We start from the raw sequence: 18,939 nt of genomic DNA, 5'->3' as shown, positions 1-18,939 counted from the left end.
GGTGTCATTGATAAATGGCACAAAGTGAGCGTTAAAAACTTTATGGGCAAAGGGCTTTGGTGTTTTTTGAAGATAATTTCATTGTTTTGGCAAAAACATGATATTCAAATGTTGGAAATAACTGACTTCTATGTTAACTCAAGAAATCGAACAACTAAGATTACCAATCGACATCGTTTTGAGGTTAAAATTTTAACACGGTTTGACACGTCAAAGTTAGTGAAACTTAGTGAGATGTATCCAAATTATTTTGATGATACACATAGAAAAAATCTTCCAGGTCAACTCACGATCTATTATCACAATATGCAACAACATGTTAAATTTGCTAACTTAAAGGGAATAACTGACCTTGCTCGTATGCTGGTGCAAACAAACAAACATGGTTCTTCTCCTTTGGTTTATTGGTTACTAAAGCTAACTTTAGTTTTGCTCATTGCAACCGCAACTTTAAAAGATGTTTTTCAGCAATGAAGCTTGCGGAGTCAGATCTATGTAATCGAATGGGTGATGAATGTTATAAATGGTTGTCTGATTTGTGGTATATAATGAGAGGTACTTGATAACATTCTAACTAAGAATGTGATTGTATGATATTATATGCAAGACCGTAGATGACAACTTCTATGAGGCAAGCTATTATTGTTTATCTTTTATTTATAATATATATTATGTTAGATAAATTGTGTTACGGGTCATTTGAAATCCTGGGTCCGCAACTGTTCGTGCATCAATTTAACTATAATCTAAAAATCAAAATCTTGTTTTATTTATTTTACGTTAATATTTATTTTGCAATACATAATCTCTGTCTAGATAATCCGAATGTTGAATCGTATCCAAAACTTAGGATATCTAATTTTAAACCACTACGACGTGGTGGTACTGGTAGTTACTTTGACAAGGTGACATAGAGATAGAAACATAAATAGAAGCTTGGTTTGGTTTTAGTTTAGTACTCCGTATATAGTTTGGTGTCAAACATATAGAAGAAAGAAAGAAAGAATGGGGGCGACTGGGGGCCTGGCACCAGGACTGTCAAGAAAGCTGAAGAAAGTGTTGGAAACAAGAACAGATAATCCAGATCTGTTGGCTTCTCTCAACACTCTCTCTACATTCTATACAGATAATTCCTTAGCCTCTCGTCGCAACCTTCGATCCACCATCGAAAGACGCTCTCTTTCCATCAATTATGATTTCCTTGCCGCTTCCCATGCCGCTCAACAGGTCATCATCATCATTTTATGTCTATCTATACCTATAATATATATCTATATATTATATATATTTAATATAATATCAATATCTCAATATATAGGCATTGGATCGGGTTGAAGAAGAGGTTAATTCCCTTGCTGAATGCTGCGACAGGTGTTACTTTTTGTTTTATTGCATACTTGCTACTAGTTACTATATAATAGGGTTTAATTTGTAAATTGTTCACCAATGAAACTCATAGAATTTAATTGAATACACATTTTTTGTTGAACGGAAAATGTTAGGTTTAGTAGTTAGTTTTCCCCAAGTTTGTAATTAAACGTCAATGTCCGGATTTGAACTCGGGATCACGCCCCCCTTGGAAATACTCATTTATATCTAAGTATATATATAAAAAAAAAAAAAACAAAAGTAGATCATAGCAAATATTAGCAAAAATGTTACTACATTTTCGAAGACCAAGACTATTGTGTAAAGTGATTATTATTGGACTTAAAGCCAAATACAATATAGGTCTCCAATCACTTATTTCTCGACTAAATGTAGTTGTTTTGAGTTATCATTATTAATATAGTGAACAGTTTATGTCATGCATAGATTCATTCTATTCATATCCATAATCATACCTAATATATAATGGGTTTAAGTACTTACTAGGTGTATATCCAACCGATATACATATATGGTAGTTTTAACCAGATTTCAGAGACTTTTTCTGGCATACCATCCCGGTTAGAGCGAGCATACCCATATAAAGTTTGAAACTTTTAATTGATATATAGTCTTAGAGATGGGATGGATAGAGTCTGATGGATAATAACAAAAGTGAGTGTTTGTTGCAGAATTGGTAAATCGTTGAGTGACTGTAATGCAACTACGGGAGATATTATTACTACTACAGAAAGACTAAAACAAGAATTGGAAGTAACTACTCAGAGGCAAGAAATTGCATCTTGCTTTCTCCGAGATTATCAACTTTCCACCGAAGAGGTCATTCATACATTTTATAACTATTATCTATCCCGAATCCTAATTCGCATATGCATCACAAACTAACTTACGTGCTGTTTTTGTATTATGGAGTATTAGATAAATGCACTTAGGGATGAAGAATTGAATGACAACTTTTTCAAGGCCTTGACTCATGTACAAACTATCCATGCTAATTGTAAACTCCTTCTTAGGACACATCATCAGGTAATACAAACCCCTCTTTTTCCCCTTTAGTTGTTTTTCTACATTAAAATTTCTCATATCCTGTCCTGTTGTTTGATTATCTGTTTGTCAAATATCATGTATATTGATATGCAGCATCATACGATTGCTGTACTATTGACAAAAACCTTTCAATTCTTGGATATGTTTATTTAAACGGCATCTCAGCTCTTGAACTTCACAGCGTGCAGGTTTGGAACTCATGGATATGATGGCTGTCTATCAAGAAGGTGCATATGAGCGCCTGTGCAGGTGAAATAGTTAATCAAATTCCATAACTTGCAGGATCTTTTCTTTTACATTATGCTTACTTTACTATATATCATTTTAAGTTAACATTAATCAGCCAATTAAAACACCTGCACAGCTCTGTTTTTTACTACACTTGCTAGGATTATCAGCCAATTTATATTATTAGAAAAGTTTCTGTTTTGTGAAAATTTCATGTCAGCTTCTTTCATCTGTTACATTCTACATTTCATATGTCGATCTATTCTGTGGTTAACTGGGACCATCAAATGAAGATGCAAAACAAAGGAGATGGTGAAAATTGAGTGTAGTATTCTTCTTCTTTAGAACAAGTTCCTTAGCCATGTTTGACATTATAGCTGGTGTAAGTTCATGTTTTATTGATTATAGCTGCATAATAACAAAGTTAGGTTTGCGTTTATTGACAATATTTTCCATTTTCTCACACATTCGGTTTTTGTGTAAAGCAGGTGTGGATCTTTTAGATTTTTCTACTCTGAAAATGTCATCATGACCTACACATACTCTAGACAAAAACTGAATAAAAGCTACAAAATGTAGAATTGATTTCCCTACACAAATACCATTTGATGCATGGTAATCGTGCTTCAACTAACCACATCTTTTTTAAAACCTTAAACTTTAGTTTTAGTGAACTTTTGAGTAGTAATCTCAGATGCTTGCAATTTGTGCCAAAGGCCATGTTCTCACTTTTTTCTGAGATTGTTGAGCTGTCCCTTCTGATCATGAATGAACTATAGTATTAAATAGGTTCTTGTTTTCATCGTTTCTTCCCTGCATGAGACTGTGGCTGATCTGTCCTTCCTGCAGGTGGGTTCAGACTGAGTGCAAGAGATTGGGTGACACTGATAATCCTGAAGTTAGTGAACTTCTGAAAATGGCAGTTCGCTGTCTCAAAGAAAGACCTGTCCTGTTCAAGTATTGTGCTGAAGAGGTAAATATACGTAAATAACCACCTTTAGTTGCTATAATACTTTTGATTCGAGGTGTAATTTGAGGTCAATAATGGATAAACTGGTCAATATGGTTTATTTTTTTTGTCTCTAAAGGTTTAAATGGGTAAACTTAAAAAACTTGATAAAATGAAAATAAGCTGACTGGGGACAGCTGAAGAACGGGTCTAGTGTTACCCAAATTATATTCAATGTATATTACTTCTAAGCTGCTTCATATGAAAATTTGTTTATCATTGTTTTTTTTTCTGTATGTATTATTGTATTAGCTTATAAATTCCAATATAAGAAAAGACGGAAAAAAAGAGTGTACAATCTAGGCATCGCCCAAGTGATCTGGTTTTGACCCATTTTAAACTAACCCTTTTTGACTCTGTGACTTAATTTGCTCAACCTTCCCATTGCCCACCTTTGCATTTGATGTAGGGCTACATTAATCAACCATTTCATAACCTGTAGGTAGCAAATATGAGGCACAACGCACTGTTTAGGAGATTTATAAGCGCTCTTACACGTGGAGGGCCTGGGGGAATGCCGCGGCCGATAGAAGTACATGCTCATGATCCACTTCGTTATGTAGGTGACATGCTCGGTTGGCTGCATCAGGTGTGAATTACATCGCTTCTATTTTCACTTTTTCACCCTTTTTTCAAAGTTGAATATATCTTTTTGTTTATGTATTATATTAGTTAAGATAATACTTTTTGCTATTGTAGGCCCTTGCGTCTGAAAGAGAACTTGTATTTGTGCTTCTTGATCCAGATGCAGTGGTGGATACTGGACCAACTGCCCGTCGATTCTCCAAAAGTTCCGAGACTAATGAAGAGAAGGCAGAGCCTGACTTGACATTTGTTTTAGATAGGATATTTGAGGGCGTTTGCCGGCCTTTTAAAGTCAGAGTCGAACAAGTGTTGCAGTCTCAACCAAATCTCATAATCTCATATAAGCTTAGCAATACCCTTGAGTTCTACAGCCACACTGTGAGTTAAAAGCATAATGTCATTTGCAAAGGCATGTCATACTATTATTTTTCACTGGGGTCAATTGTGGTTATGGTTAGCCTTTGAATGCCTCAAATGGGTGAAAAAATACAGCTAAGAAAAAATTGGTGAAATGGGCCGAATGGGTCAAAAGCCGCTATAATTGTATTTGTAATGTATTAAATCTTGTGAATCGCCTTATTCAAAAGACTGGTTATTGAAGTAAGATAACTTTTTAAGTTATATCTGACATGTACTTTTTTCTATAACATGACAATATGTACAGTGTAAAAAATTTGTTCTGGTACGGATTTTGCACGCTGTTTTTACCTGCACCTTAATGCTACCTGTTTTAACTCAATTCCTTCTGATCCATTACCTGTCCTGCCTGACCTGCCCATTTTGGCTTTTCTGATAATGACTCTGCACAAACATGCTGATTTTTGAATTGTTTGCATCTAAACTGTTTAAGTTCTGATAGGTGTCTGATCTGCTTGGAAGAGAAACAGCTCTTTGTAATACACTTTGGGCTCTTAAGGATGCTGCTCAAAAAACCTTTTTTGACATTTTGAAGACTCGAGGGGAGAAGCTTTTGCGATATCCCCCACTAGTTTCTGTTGATCTTTCCCCGCCACCAGCAGTAAGGGAAGGCGTCTCATTATTGCTTGAACTAATTGGAATTCATGACAGCATGATGGTTCCTGCATCGGGGAAAAAGCCACCATTTGATCCCGTAATATCTGCTTTGCTTGACCCTATAATACAGGTAATAAACATCTGATGCTCTCTGACTAATAGCTCTTGAAAGATTATGATTATTAATGAATATTTTTCTCTAGGTAAATATTGTTTTATGTTTTTTTTCTTCTCAATTCTCCTGTCTGTTGGTTTCACTCTGTGGAAATAGACATTATTACAATGTTAGGCTAGCAACATGGGTTCACTTTCTAATATTGGAAATGGGCTATTGAAAACCAAGCTTAGGTGATATGATCAGTTTCCAGACAAGCTTTCTGGAACACCAACAAAGTTTATATACAACCATCATACCACAGTACTTGTTGACAACTCTCCTTCTCTGTAAAGTTCGCCTCAAATTAAACCCTGTTTATGCAAATTTTATCTGTAGTGCATAGAACATCCTAAATCAGTTTTCCACAAAAGTAGATTATCTTTGAATTAATAGAGCTTTTTGCTACTTTTACTTCTCTTCTAACCTTAATGATGAAAGGGCCAACATTGTTTGTCCCATGACGTAATCTATAATAACTTCACTAAATAAAACCTGCACAAACCCCGTCTTTAGAGACATGAAATCACAACCTAAATGTTGTAGACCTTCACTTATTACTATTTTGTCAAAGCCAGGCTGGTACATCAAGTTGATTGATCCAACCTGTGTCTGCGTGCACTGTTATTTTATTGCATTTTGTTGATTTCTTATCAAGGTTTCATATTCGTGTATGTAATTATTTTTAGATCTGTGAGCTAGCAATGGAAGCACACAAGTCTAAAGGGTCCAGCGATTCATCTAGAAGAAGCAGAACAAGGCTTGAAGCAAGTCAGTCACGGAGATCATCTGTTGATGCTATCTTGGCAAGCAATAGCCAAGTGGTTCCATCTAAGGTACTGTTTCTCACAATTTGTCATCTATCTCTCGTATTTTGTATGATGTGTTTGGTTACAATATTTATAGATTTCTCGAAGTTGTTCGTTAATTATGACTTATTTGATTTAATGCAGAATAACGAAACGCCGTCAAAGATTTTTATCATCAATTGCTTATGTGCCATTCAACAACCATTACTGAGGCACGATGTTGCTTCAGAATATGTGAAGAAACTTGGCACAATGATTGACAATCACCTGCACAACTTAGTGGAGAAAGAAGTAACTGCCATTCTAACAAGATGTAATTTATCAAGCAAGATGTCTCTTTTCCACAACTCTCTTAACTCTATTGCTGATGCACCATTAGCTCAGATGGAAGAGACATCACATGATTCTCTGTCAGAGTGTCTTAAAGCATTCTTTGGGCTCGTTTTAGGAAGTGACAGCTCGCTGCCTGAATTTGAACAGATGCAGCTTCCAGGGCTGCGGTCTGAAGCTGGTGTCCAGGTGGCGAGATCTCTGGCAGAAGCTTATGATGTTATCTACAAGGCGATATTGGACCCGAAGAATAATTATTCCGATCCTAAGTCACTAGCAAGGCACCCACCAGATCAGATTCGGACCATTTTGGGGATTTAGTGCAAGTATAAAGTTGTTTCTAAATATTGGAGATAGCCTGCAAGAATATATTCATTTCACTTTTCCCGGTTCTTGAAGATAATTTTTTTATTTTCTTTAGTTTATATCATTAACATTAGTACCATGATTAATGAAACTTATATATGATTTTGCAGTTTCTGTATTTTCCTCATATTATGCGGTATGAAAGATTGTTGCATATGCCAATGATGAAATATATGCTACATTAATGAAACTCTTGATTTTGGTTATGCAGCGTTCGTATTGATCTAGAATGTTGGCATTTCATGTTACCGGTTATCCTGTTATAGTGTAATGTGGGTTGTATATGTTACCTCTTATTGTCATGAAAATCACGCATGAAACGAACCTTTATTGTTCTCAAAGATTGACAAGACTTTTATTCCTCCTGAAAACGGTAGCTTTATTGTTGCCAAAGATTTGTAAGTATTTAACATGATCAACTATTATAGACCTGCCTTTTCAATCACTACATGGAATAAACATAAGGGATAACAATATCCTGCAAGTGAAAGCCACAATGGCTAACATCCGATTCATTGGCAGCTTTGAGATGGGTTTTTAGTGGAGGTTGGTGACTCAAACGGTAAAATAATTGTGGTTGGATATTTGGATAATGTAAAGTGTAATAGATATACATATCAATATGTATTTCTGGAAAATAGTACATCATATAGCATGATATGGCTAAAGTGAAATGGCTAACCCCGACCATTGACTCCAAGAGCAAATATGTTTCCAGCAAGTAAAACACATCATATAGTGTTCGGCGTTCGATAAACAAAGCCTTATTAATTTTAATGGAGTATATGTTTAATTGTTTGTTAGTAGATTATAGATATCTGATATTCTGGTTTCTTAATACCCATCATATATTCTCTTTTCCAAAGTGTAATGTTCTCTTTTCCAAAACTTGACATCAAGCGCTAACTGATGACTTTTACTATATCCAACCACACTGAATTACATACAATATACAAAAAGAGTGCCAAAAGGCAAAGGCCAGTTTTTTTTTTTTTTGTTTATCACACCACATATCGGCATCTTGTGATTTCATAGTTAGCAGGCATGCAAGCACAGTGTCATAAGTTACCAAAGAAAACGAAACGATTTCTGCCTAGCAAGTACATTGCAGAGCACTAAGATACTATATAAACGACTAAAAGGAAATCACAAATCACTGTCCAGTGCAGGAATATGACGTCTTGGTTAACCATCACTACTAACTACCAGATAATAAGAGAGATTTGTACCAACCACAAAATCTAGCTCCTAATGTCATCGTGGCTTGCCATCGTTATCTACAAAAAGTAACGGAGAAAGCAAAATTAGATATCATAGCTCAAAAGGCACCCAAAGTGATCTCAAATGCATCCAACCTCCTAAATGGTTTTGAATTTGAAACAAGATTATCAGTGTAATAGAACTATCTTCTTTGCTCAAAAGATTAAATATTTGTAAAATTCAAGAAAACGTAAGACAGGGCAGCACAACCTGACCCGTACTGTAGAAACTATCATTTTAGCCAAAACTTGTCTCGACTACCCAACCCACCCAGCCTGTCCTGTCTGTTTGCCACTTCTGGAGAGAAATAAATTTACTAACCTTTGACTTAATGCAGTTACATCTTGATTCAACCACGAATTTTCTAGAAATTCATCACCACAACTTTTAACATCTACCGTCTTCATCTCAAATTCATGACGACCACAGTACTCATCCCACTCAAACCACATCTTCGCAATAGACTCCTTCCTGAAGCATGTGGTATGATCTTCTTCTTCAAGGGTATTAGCAGCAATTAATCGATAAGTATATACTTTCCTTACCTGACCAGGTCGAAAAGCACGACCTAATGCTTGGCGGGTGACAGAAGGGTTTAAATGCACGTCCAGTATTATAATCCTAGAGGCCCCAACTAGTGAAATACCCTCCGAACAAGCCTTTATTGACCCAAAAAAGACTTTAGCATCAGATGAGTTATTGAAGCTATCCATTGATACCTCACGCGAATCATTGTCATCATCTCCAGTTATCATAAAAATTTGCTTGCCCATAACCCAGCCTTTGACTTTCATGGTCAATCTGAGCAAAAATTTCAAAGGGAGTAGATAATTGCTAAAAACTAAAAGCTTTTCCCCACTGGATTCACATAAACGAAGTAGATGGAGAAAAAATTTAGTCTTCACCCCCTCTCTCTCATCCAATTTCTCCAATAGTTCATCGATCATTTTGTTCACATCGACATCATTTCTATCTGGAATGGTTTGAGCAAGAACCTTTAAATCCGGATGCAAATAGACCGCACTACCAACGGAGACTTGTTTAAATCTTCTCGTATATTGTTTCAACTCGGGAACTTGACGTTTTTGCTTGGGGCTAAGGTTTAAAAAGACTGAAAAGTCCATAAGCCCAGGTAGTTCATCCAAGAAATCCCCTTTATAGTAGTGCAGAACTTTGCTTGTCATTTCTCGTAAATCTTCAATAACTTTCACCTTCCTTTTCAAAATGTCATCTCCGAGTAACGTTTGTTCTACCAAGTCAGAAAACTCTTCATCTGAGCATTTTTTGGAAAAGTTTTTTCGAGATTCAAATGATACTTTACTCAATATACGTCGTTTTATCATTTTGGGTTCCTCCATTCTCAAAAACTTCGGCCGAACGAGATTCAAAATAGTGAAGACTTCCTTAACGTGATTTTGGTAAAGAGTCCCAGAAAGCACGACCTTTCTTGGTGTCTGAACCTTCCCAAGAGAGGTAACCATATCAGTTTCTTTGTTTCTTGGAGTATGACCTTCATCTAAGATTAAAAGTGAAGGGCATCTCAATAGTATCTCCTGACAGCTGACTGCAACCGAGCTCCTATCATTGTCGCACACTATGGCTGAGAACTGTTGGTACCCAAGAAACAGAATGCTCCTCTGGTTAGCCCACTGTTTGAGCACTTCCAACTGTTGAGCCCGGTTATCAGCTTTTCGGGAGTAAAAGTCGTACAACGGAATGTCTTCAACTTGCCACCTGGAAAACTCTTTTTTCCAAGTCTCTAGAATACCTCTAGGTAGAACCACTAATGGTCTAGAGTCAGGGTATTTAGCCATAAAACTTTGTATGAAACTGATAAGCATAAACGTCTTCCCAGATCCAGGAGCATGGGCCAGAATGCAGCCACCCGGATTTTCAGTAACCAAGTTACTGAGTAAGAAATTGAAACCCTCGATTTGATGGGGTTTCATTTGCTTTTGATGTCTCGGATGAGCAGCTATGTCTTGCACCGAGAAGTCTAGTCCGGGTAATTTAACTCCATCAAGAACAGCATCACTTGCATCAGCTGATTTATCCGGTCGGCCTTCATAATAATATGTTCTCGTACTCTTTGAGGTCTGAATTTAAATGAAATACAATAACAAAATCTCATAAGTTGCTAAGTTGACTGTCACATGCAATGCCATGCATTAAGCACATGTATTATCTATCCAAGGGAAGGAATAAGTCTCAACATATCAAATGAACTATATAAAAAAATTATAGATAAATAATTCTGGGGTAATTAAGAACCAGACCTTGGGACGCTGAAACTCAATTATGGATTCAATGCTCTTTTGAACAACTCCGCAGACACGGCAAACATAGCCAATATCGTCTTTCAATATAAAAGAATGATCGCATACTTCTTCAACTTCGTTTTCATATTCGTCTAATGAAATATCCATAGCGGCATCCTGAGATAAATAAAATACAACACAGTTTGGAAGTTATATTAGAAGTAACTTTGAAGAAGATAAAGCATTAGATTGTCAAAAATAAATTCTGATGTCAGAAAACAGAAATACTTCAAACGCATCAGGTAAATTTCAAAGGTCTTGCTCAAAATGTTTTTTCAAAAGCTGAATGACTTGACAGTTCTCCTGCTATCAAATCTCAACGGACTGCTTGGGGATCTAGGTGATACAACAGGATGTCCAATTTCATATGAGGATGAGAAAACACCGTACATAACTTAGTAGGGATGTATAGACTTTAAAGAACTGTTTAATTAAGTTGTGTACTCCATATAGGGGTAGGGTTAATGTGAGAACCAAAACATGTGTGAGAACTGTGAGAACCATTAGTTTCTCTCCCTCACTCTCTTTTTTGGTGTGGTTTTTTAATTTTTAATTTTTTTAATTTTTATATTTTCTTTTAATAAAAACCCATTCCATAACTTTTTTTTTTAAATCATATGGGTTACGTGTTGAAAATGTATGGATACGGTATGGGCATTGCCCTTATCCGTTCTAAAGGGGTTGTCACCGGACGCATATGGGAATGGTATGGATTTGATGGGCGGCGATCCAAGAGATGGTGGCGATTGGATACGGTACGGGTGTAGCCCTTAGAGATGGTTTTTTAATGGTTCTCACAGTTCTCACCATTATTTTGGTTCTCACTTGATCACTTCACTTCTATATAGATACTTTTACATAAAAAGGTTACAAACTTTGGTATGAGTTCTGTTTTGAAATGACTATCTTCTAGACCAAAAAAAACCCGTCAAACTTTCAAAAGAGATTAAAGCAAAGCAATTTCAAAAGATACCTAATTTTCAAAACGCCACTTCATTATAATAAGCAACATGGTCAACAGTTGCCATATTTTTTTATCAGTTACCCTCTCTTGATAACTTGAATAACATTTATTGATAGTTGGTTGCCATAAATCAATTTTTAGAAAAACTGATGGTTTTTTTGTGGCATAAAAGATGCCGGTCACCTAAAACGGAAACCTGCCCAAAGTTTTCTTTGCCTTCGTTATGCAAACTTACCCGAGCACAATGTATCCCCATATACTTTCTATGAACTTCATTTACCTCTTTATTGCTTTGGCATGTGACCATGCAGAGAACAAATAAAAAAATCAAATACCTTTGAGGACTCTAATCCAACATTCATTTCTTTCCATATATCAGCTAGCCCGTCAAAGTTAACATCATCATTATCATCCATATCTGAATCGGAATGGCTTCCAACATATTCCCCTTTACTAAGCTTTTTTTCATCTTCTACGTCACTATCAGCGTCTTTGTTGTCTACACCTTTGGAGTCGATTGTATTTTTAGTCTGTCCTCCTTCTCCTTCTTTTTCTCTTCCACCTTTCCCTTTCCCTTTCACACCCCCTCTTCCTCTTCCTCCCACTCCTGCTGCAGCAGCAGCACCTACTCCTCCACCTTTAGCAGCTGAAGATTGGCTCGGAGCATAATCTCCCTCCTGCATGGTATGAAAGAGAAATATCAGACAAATAAAACATGCATTCACTGAAATCAGATCTTTTATGGACTAGTAAATATGGTAAACTTAATTTGTAGAATGAATGAAATACATAGACATCTGGCAGTATAAATACACAACATATAATTTTTGAGCCATGCAAGTTTGCACCATAAAAATGAAGAACAAAAAGGTAGAACATCTTACCAAAAATTGTTTCATTGAAAACTGCCCTTCAGATTTATTTAGGACTATGTCTCGATACGGTTGAAAAGGCCTCCCAAATTTGGGTTCATCATCATCATCTGAGTCGATATTAACAACATTATCCGGTGCTTTCATATCATGACCATTGCCAGCATCAAACATAACTACATCCCTCATAGGATTTGCATTGGAAACGTCCTTCACATGATTTGTCTCCATTATATCAGCCCGAAGTGAGGGGAATCTTCTTAAACAAGGCATCAACATTTGTTTTCTTAGCAAAAGAAGGTCTTCTATATCTTTTGTAACAGACCCATATTTGGATGAATCAATCTCTTGAATCAAGTTTCTAATATTAAATGGATTTGTGTGATCCACAGTTTTGTTGGTCTTGTTTGCATCAAGTGTGTATGCAGCGTACAGTGGGCTTGGAGATACACTTTCTTCCCCATTGACTTTTTGTCCCATGAACATTTCTGAAACAAACATTAAAACACAAACCACACACGGTGAGATATTCTACACTGAGACAGCAGTTAAGGGATGCATCTGGACACCATTTGGGATGGTTTTGCACTTACATAATAGAATCTGATTAACACTTCTACAACTGGACACCAGAATACCAACTCACAAGGGTATAATTTCTTTTTCCTGTACAAGATGGTCCTTATTCACAACACCAAACAGCTAAACGCCTAAAGTCAGTAATATATGGTTAAACGTCCCATGTACCATTGAGGTTTTCAAGAATGATAAACAATGAAGAAAACCGTGCTGGAAACATTTCTATTATCACAGAAGTCTAAACAATACATAGAAACATGAAGTTGGTTTATAGTCTTATAAAAGGGGTATAAAATGTTGTAAAGGAACTCTCTGCAAAAGCAAGGGATTGAATTTTGACATATACATACTTTGTGTTTCAAACAGCTTTTCTCTTCTTTAGTATCAGATACCAACTCTCACCCTCTCACCCCTCAGTTTTCTTCTTTTCTTTCCTTCTGTTTCACTCATTCTCATTGCTCACCACTCAACGGTCTCATATAAGGTGTGTATCTTACAAAATTGCTCCTAGAAATCGAAGTATTCCGTCCTATCTATCATCTTGAACCAAAGTAATCTCTAAAACTTTCCAAAATCCAAGTTCTTTATTGCATGAAACTCTTAATAACACAATAAAATATGAGAGAAAGGACAAAACTCCAGAAGTCATCTTGATTGCTCGTGACACAAGAAATGAACAGATCGGACTTGCAAAATGATTTAGGTTTCTTCACTCTTCAATAACATCCTACATTCCTACTTGACAGCCTATAACTACTAGCTAGAAAGAGAATGCTAATCAAAATAATGAAAAAACACTTCTTATATTTTGAGTTGGATTCAAGCCACAAACATGTGTATGTGTGTGTGTGTGTATATAAAGAGAGAGAGAATAAAAGAACATCGTGATCAAAGATCGCAAATCCTAGAACTCTTTACCTACCACAAGTCCACGTCATCCATATCATGCAATTTACTACTAACAGATTAGACAAGATTAAAGTATTAGGCACCAAAATTCAAGTATCATATATGCTAAAAAAAACAAATTAGGGGGGGATTAGGGATTTTTTACTTAAAACTGCATATCTACTTAATGAGCCATATGAATTAGAAGAGACCAAGTTGCATGTTGAAAACCTCTTATGAATCCAAGGCAGATAAACACAAAAGGGTTTTAAGCATCCAGACATTTATTTGCATCCAGCAGCTCTAAAGAATTTTGGGCCTAGGACGAGCCCAAAAAGAAGTTTCTAACCATCTAATACAGAGAAAGTATTGATCAAGGTTACCAACATTACTTAGGTTACAAATTTTTAGAGGTACTTAAAAACAAATTATCATTGTGTGTAATGAGTTTCAATACTAACCATCTAATATTACAAACTCCCAATCCTTAGTCTGTCACCATTTACTATAAAAAAAATAACTAGAAACATATTGATATGTAACTGATTTGTGTCTTTGTGTTCATCATACTTGAGGCCATATAAACTTTTTTTTTTATTATATTCCAAATCTATATGTATACTATATTATAAAGCAAGCTACATTATGTTTGAATTTTAAGTTTCAACAACTTATCAAAATCACATTACATCAATTACCTACACTACTCGCCGCCACCACCACCACCGCCAATTGCCGCCGCCGCCATTACACCGCCACCTCCACTGCACGCCACCACCACCCGTCACCGTCACCACGCCACCACCATTACTCCACTGCATCGCGCAGGTACCCTTCTATAAAATTAATTAATATATAAAAAAAAGTTCTTTTTGTTTTGTATTGGATAAATCAGTGTTGTCAAAGGCGAGCGCCTCTTGCGCCTAGGAGCAAAAGGCGGGCGAGGCCCACCTCCAACGCCTGAAACCCTAGGCCTAAGTCAACCATGAAAAAGGCGGTCAACGACGGTCAACTGTGGTTTTCAACGGCGGTCAAAATGGTCAAATGGGTCAAGATTCGACCAAATCATTCAAGATCCAACCAAACTGAGTAACCATAGTCATTTAAGAAGATAAAAGAAGAGAGTGAAAATATAAAATGGGGGGAAGAAAAATTATGATATTGTTTATATATGTTTATAATAATTTGAAGTTTTTGGTTGAAAAGTTTATATTTTTTTGAATGATATTTGGTTTTATAACTCACATCTGATTTTTTTTACTATTATTTTTCACTATATATACATATTTTATATTTGTTTACTTAGTGTGCCTTTTTTTCCGGGCGTGCGCTTTTCTTGCGCCTCTCACCTTCGCCCTATTTGGGGTCTTTGCGCTTTGAGGTCGCCTTCGCTTTTGAGAACTATGGGATAATAAATCATTTCGCTTTTGAGAACTATGGGATAATAAATCATTTTGATTCTACGTAGTTAGTTCCAACAAATATCAACTACGTAAATGAAGTAACAGTAATAATAATTAAAAAAAAGTCGATCATGTCGACACTACTAGATCAACCAATCACCAATACGTATACACAATTTGACCCAAGGGCGAAGCTTAGTTGGCCCCCTGGCCCCTCCCCTTTTTTCACTCAGCAGTGTAGTTTTATCTGTAATTCATTCGAACAACTTATATGTATTAAGCCCCCCTCCCCCTACGAAAAATCTAAAAGCTTTGTCACTTGGACCACAATTTATATGTTTCGGTAATCTTGCTCATCCCTAATGTACAGTAAAAACCTACTAATCAGTTAGTTCCAAATTCATAGAATCATAATCATAACATACGATGACAATTTACGCCAGTTCATTACATCTCGACGCAATACACTCATAATTTTACAGCTTAATTAAAATATATAATAACAAAATGCATGTAAAATTGTAGCTCCAATTTTTTACTTTGTCATCATATGCATTAGCTCTCTAACAAACTACGTACATACATACATCTACATACATATATAATTATTTTATATTACTCCGTATATATATAATTATTATTATTATAATGAAAAAATAAATTAAAATTTACCAGTGTGTGTAGGATTTGAGGTATAATGCGTATTCTTCTTCTTCTTCTTCTTCTTGAGGTCTTTAGCGTCCATTGACTGCATTAATTAATTTAAAAAATTACAATAAAATTAAACGAAATTATAATTAATGATCGAGAGTATACAATTAGATTAAACAAAATTAAATTATTATAATTTACAATTAATTTCAAAACCCTAGAAAGTGTGATTGAGGACTTACATGCATTGTTAGTTTAGAAGAAGAAGATTCTCGCTCAGTTGTTTGCGAGTGTAACAATATTATTATTATTTATCTTTATTTTTATTTTTATTACTTTCAAGGGAGGATTTTATAAAGTACTAGTTTAGAAGAGCACGGGGGAGACTGAACTCAGCTCAAATCAAGTAGGTGACTTTTTTTTTTTATATATATTTTTTATTTTTTATGATGGAATAAATCAATAAATTTGTCCCAATTTCATTTTATTTATTTATTTTTATTAATATAAACCTTTTAAAGTCTGTTATGGATTTTAAGTCGTGAAAATCGTATTTAACACCAAAACTAAGTTAAATAAAATAAATAAAAAAACCCAAAAATTGTTAATTAAATAAGAGAAATCAACAATATGTATTGTTTGGAACCTAGGTTCTATATGGATATTTTAATCATAAAAATTTTGGAAAAAAAATAAAAATTGAAACCAGATAAATGTTAACCATTAATTTAGGAGAATTGAAAATATAGTAAAAGGTTGGGTACTTGAGTGTAATGGTAAAAATATTTAGGTGTAAAATTGCAAAATATAAAACATATGATTATTAATAAACCGTGACAGCATAAGGATATTAAATATACTAGTAATTTCATTGGTTACGGTAATTTCATTGGTTATGACATGTCTTTTATTGTGTAGTAAGTCATGAAATTAGAATATATTTATAATTTGCCAATTAACCATAAGATGTAATCTTCACAATCTCTTAATAATGTATCATTAAACTGTAAATATCATTTAGTTGATTTCTTATCTTTATTATTACTTTATAATAATAAAATGAAAAGAGATGAACCTTAAACAAGTCATGATTATGTTCTCGAATGAATGTAGTGACTTGCCATTTTCTCGGGGAATGATCATGAATTCTTTTCAGCGTTATACGCACATGAGCTTTGCAATCACATCTATCAGAACTTCGGTTTCTTTGTTGTTTTTTGACATCAATTAATTTAGCTTTCGGTTTCCCTTGATGGTGACAAAAAAATCACGTCTTTTTCTTTCTCCTTTCTTGTTCACAAATCTTCCTTTTCGAATCGAAAATCCATTCATTTTCGCATAATTTTGATAGAAGGTAAATGCTTCTTCTTCATGGAAAAAACATTGACCCACAAAAGGTTCATCAAAATCAATTATCTTGCTCTGACAATCTTCATTAATAACAAATTTTTCCTTATCAACATTCATGAAATTTTGTTTAGTAGGAGCTTCATTTAGATCAAAATAAACTATTTTATTCATCTACAACATCAAAACAAAATTTATTATTACAACTTTTCTTAAAACTGTTCACTTATATTTATGGAAAAACACATACACATATAGTAACTTAAAAAAAATTACACAGCTTTGATCACTTATAAACGAAATCATAACTTATGATTATTTGTAATAATTTTTTTTGATTCTTTTTAATCATTATTCATTCAAGATGTTAACTGAATTTAACTTCTAGAAAAGTATTACAGCTTTAATGTTTGGTTCATTGAGTTTTCAACCAATAAAAATGAGAAACCAAATATTTAAATATTTAAAAAAAAAATTAAAAAAAATGTATTTTTGCTAGTGAGATGTGTGTTATATGATGTAATAATAATATAACACTGAGAAAGAAGATATGTAATTCATTGTAGGAAGATGCCTATTATCTACTAGACTAGCTATAACATACTTTTGAAGTCTTAATTATAGGCAATACATATTTTATAAATTCTACGGTATATACATGACATAGGTCATGTTGCATCTATTGTATTTCCCAAAATCTATTTTTCATACATAGTATCCCAGTTAAAATATTTCCTCTATATGATCGTCCCAAAAAAGCATAAAAAAAATAAAAAATTGCTCCATACACTAGAATATGTGTATGACACATAGATACAACAAAAGGGTTTAAAGATTGACAAGGTGTTTATATCAATATGTGTCATGTTTGTTGTGTTCTTTTACCTCCGAACCAACTTCACATGCATATAACTACTAATTATAGACAAAGAGCAAACTACTATTCCATGAAATGTATCTCAGTTACAAGCCTACATTATATCTAAACAATCAACATATCATAGGATCTACTTTTTCTTTTCATTTCTGATATGAGTTGTGTCATAGGAGAGGGTTATCATTATTTACAATGACGAATTATTTATTTATGTATTTGTTTATAAGAAATAGGAATTTCTCTTGAAATTTAGCAGTTATTGGACAAAAATAGATAAAGTAAAAAAACAAGAATCACTAATACGAAAGAAAATTCATCATAAATAGACATTAAATAAAATCTGGGCTGAATAAAAAAAAAAAAAAAAACTGGATGAAGAATTAAATTAATTAATTAATCACATGAGTGACTTACATTGTTGTTGTCTTGTTGATTTAGCGATGCGTGCATAATAGTAATGTTTATATTTGAGGGATAGAGGATGGTCGTTAATTTGAATAGAAAGGGTTTAATTGTTTGCTAATTTTTTGTCCTTTTTTTTTTAGTATAAAAAGCCCTAATTATTTGTTTTTGTGAATTGCTGACACTTACCAATTACCATTACAATATTTAATTTTGTAATTAAATCCTTATCTTGTAAAAAATTAACAAAAAGTCTTTCAGCTTTTGTTTTTAAAGGATATAAAGTAGAGATTAATACTTAATAGATATGGAACTTTTTTAAATCGATTATTAAACTTTTGTTTGCCACTTGATTTTGCTCTCATTGTGCTCATTTAATAAATACGAGCATAGTATCCGCGTAATGCGACAGTAAGATAGTGGGGTGATAGGTCATAGGAGGTGATA

At 34.3% G+C, this 18,939-nt stretch overlaps 2 protein-coding genes across 2 annotated transcripts; one reads left to right on the top strand and one right to left on the bottom strand.

Moving 5' to 3' along the window:
- The first annotated feature begins 902 nt into the window (after positions 1–902).
- On the top strand, positions 903–7,043 carry LOC122600332 (conserved oligomeric Golgi complex subunit 6). The gene is made up of 11 exons (XM_043773040.1): positions 903–1,227; positions 1,319–1,371; positions 2,061–2,208; positions 2,308–2,415; positions 2,618–2,685; positions 3,514–3,637; positions 4,116–4,262; positions 4,373–4,636; positions 5,118–5,402; positions 6,116–6,262; positions 6,380–7,043. Exons 1-11 carry the CDS (start codon positions 1,006–1,008, stop codon positions 6,884–6,886), a joined length of 2,073 nt encoding a protein of 690 aa, XP_043628975.1. The 5' UTR covers positions 903–1,005; the 3' UTR covers positions 6,887–7,043.
- Positions 7,044–8,036: 993 nt separating this feature from the next.
- On the bottom strand, positions 8,037–16,242 carry LOC122601994 (protein CHROMATIN REMODELING 35-like). The gene is made up of 7 exons (XM_043774728.1): positions 16,109–16,242; positions 15,888–15,963; positions 12,358–12,833; positions 11,809–12,150; positions 10,468–10,626; positions 8,513–10,287; positions 8,037–8,208 (listed from the first exon to the last, which is right to left on the bottom strand). The coding sequence occupies exons 1-7, from the start codon at positions 16,112–16,114 to the stop codon at positions 8,205–8,207; spliced, it is 2,838 nt and encodes a 945-aa protein (XP_043630663.1). The 5' UTR covers positions 16,115–16,242; the 3' UTR covers positions 8,037–8,204.
- Positions 16,243–18,939: the final 2,697 nt, after the last annotated feature.

This window comes from Erigeron canadensis, chromosome 5, assembly GCF_010389155.1.
Source record: "Erigeron canadensis isolate Cc75 chromosome 5, C_canadensis_v1, whole genome shotgun sequence".
In the NCBI taxonomy this organism is placed as follows: Eukaryota; Viridiplantae; Streptophyta; class Magnoliopsida; order Asterales; family Asteraceae; genus Erigeron; species Erigeron canadensis.
Note: the sequence above shows the minus strand (reverse complement) of the source record. Positions and strands in the feature narration are given on the sequence as shown.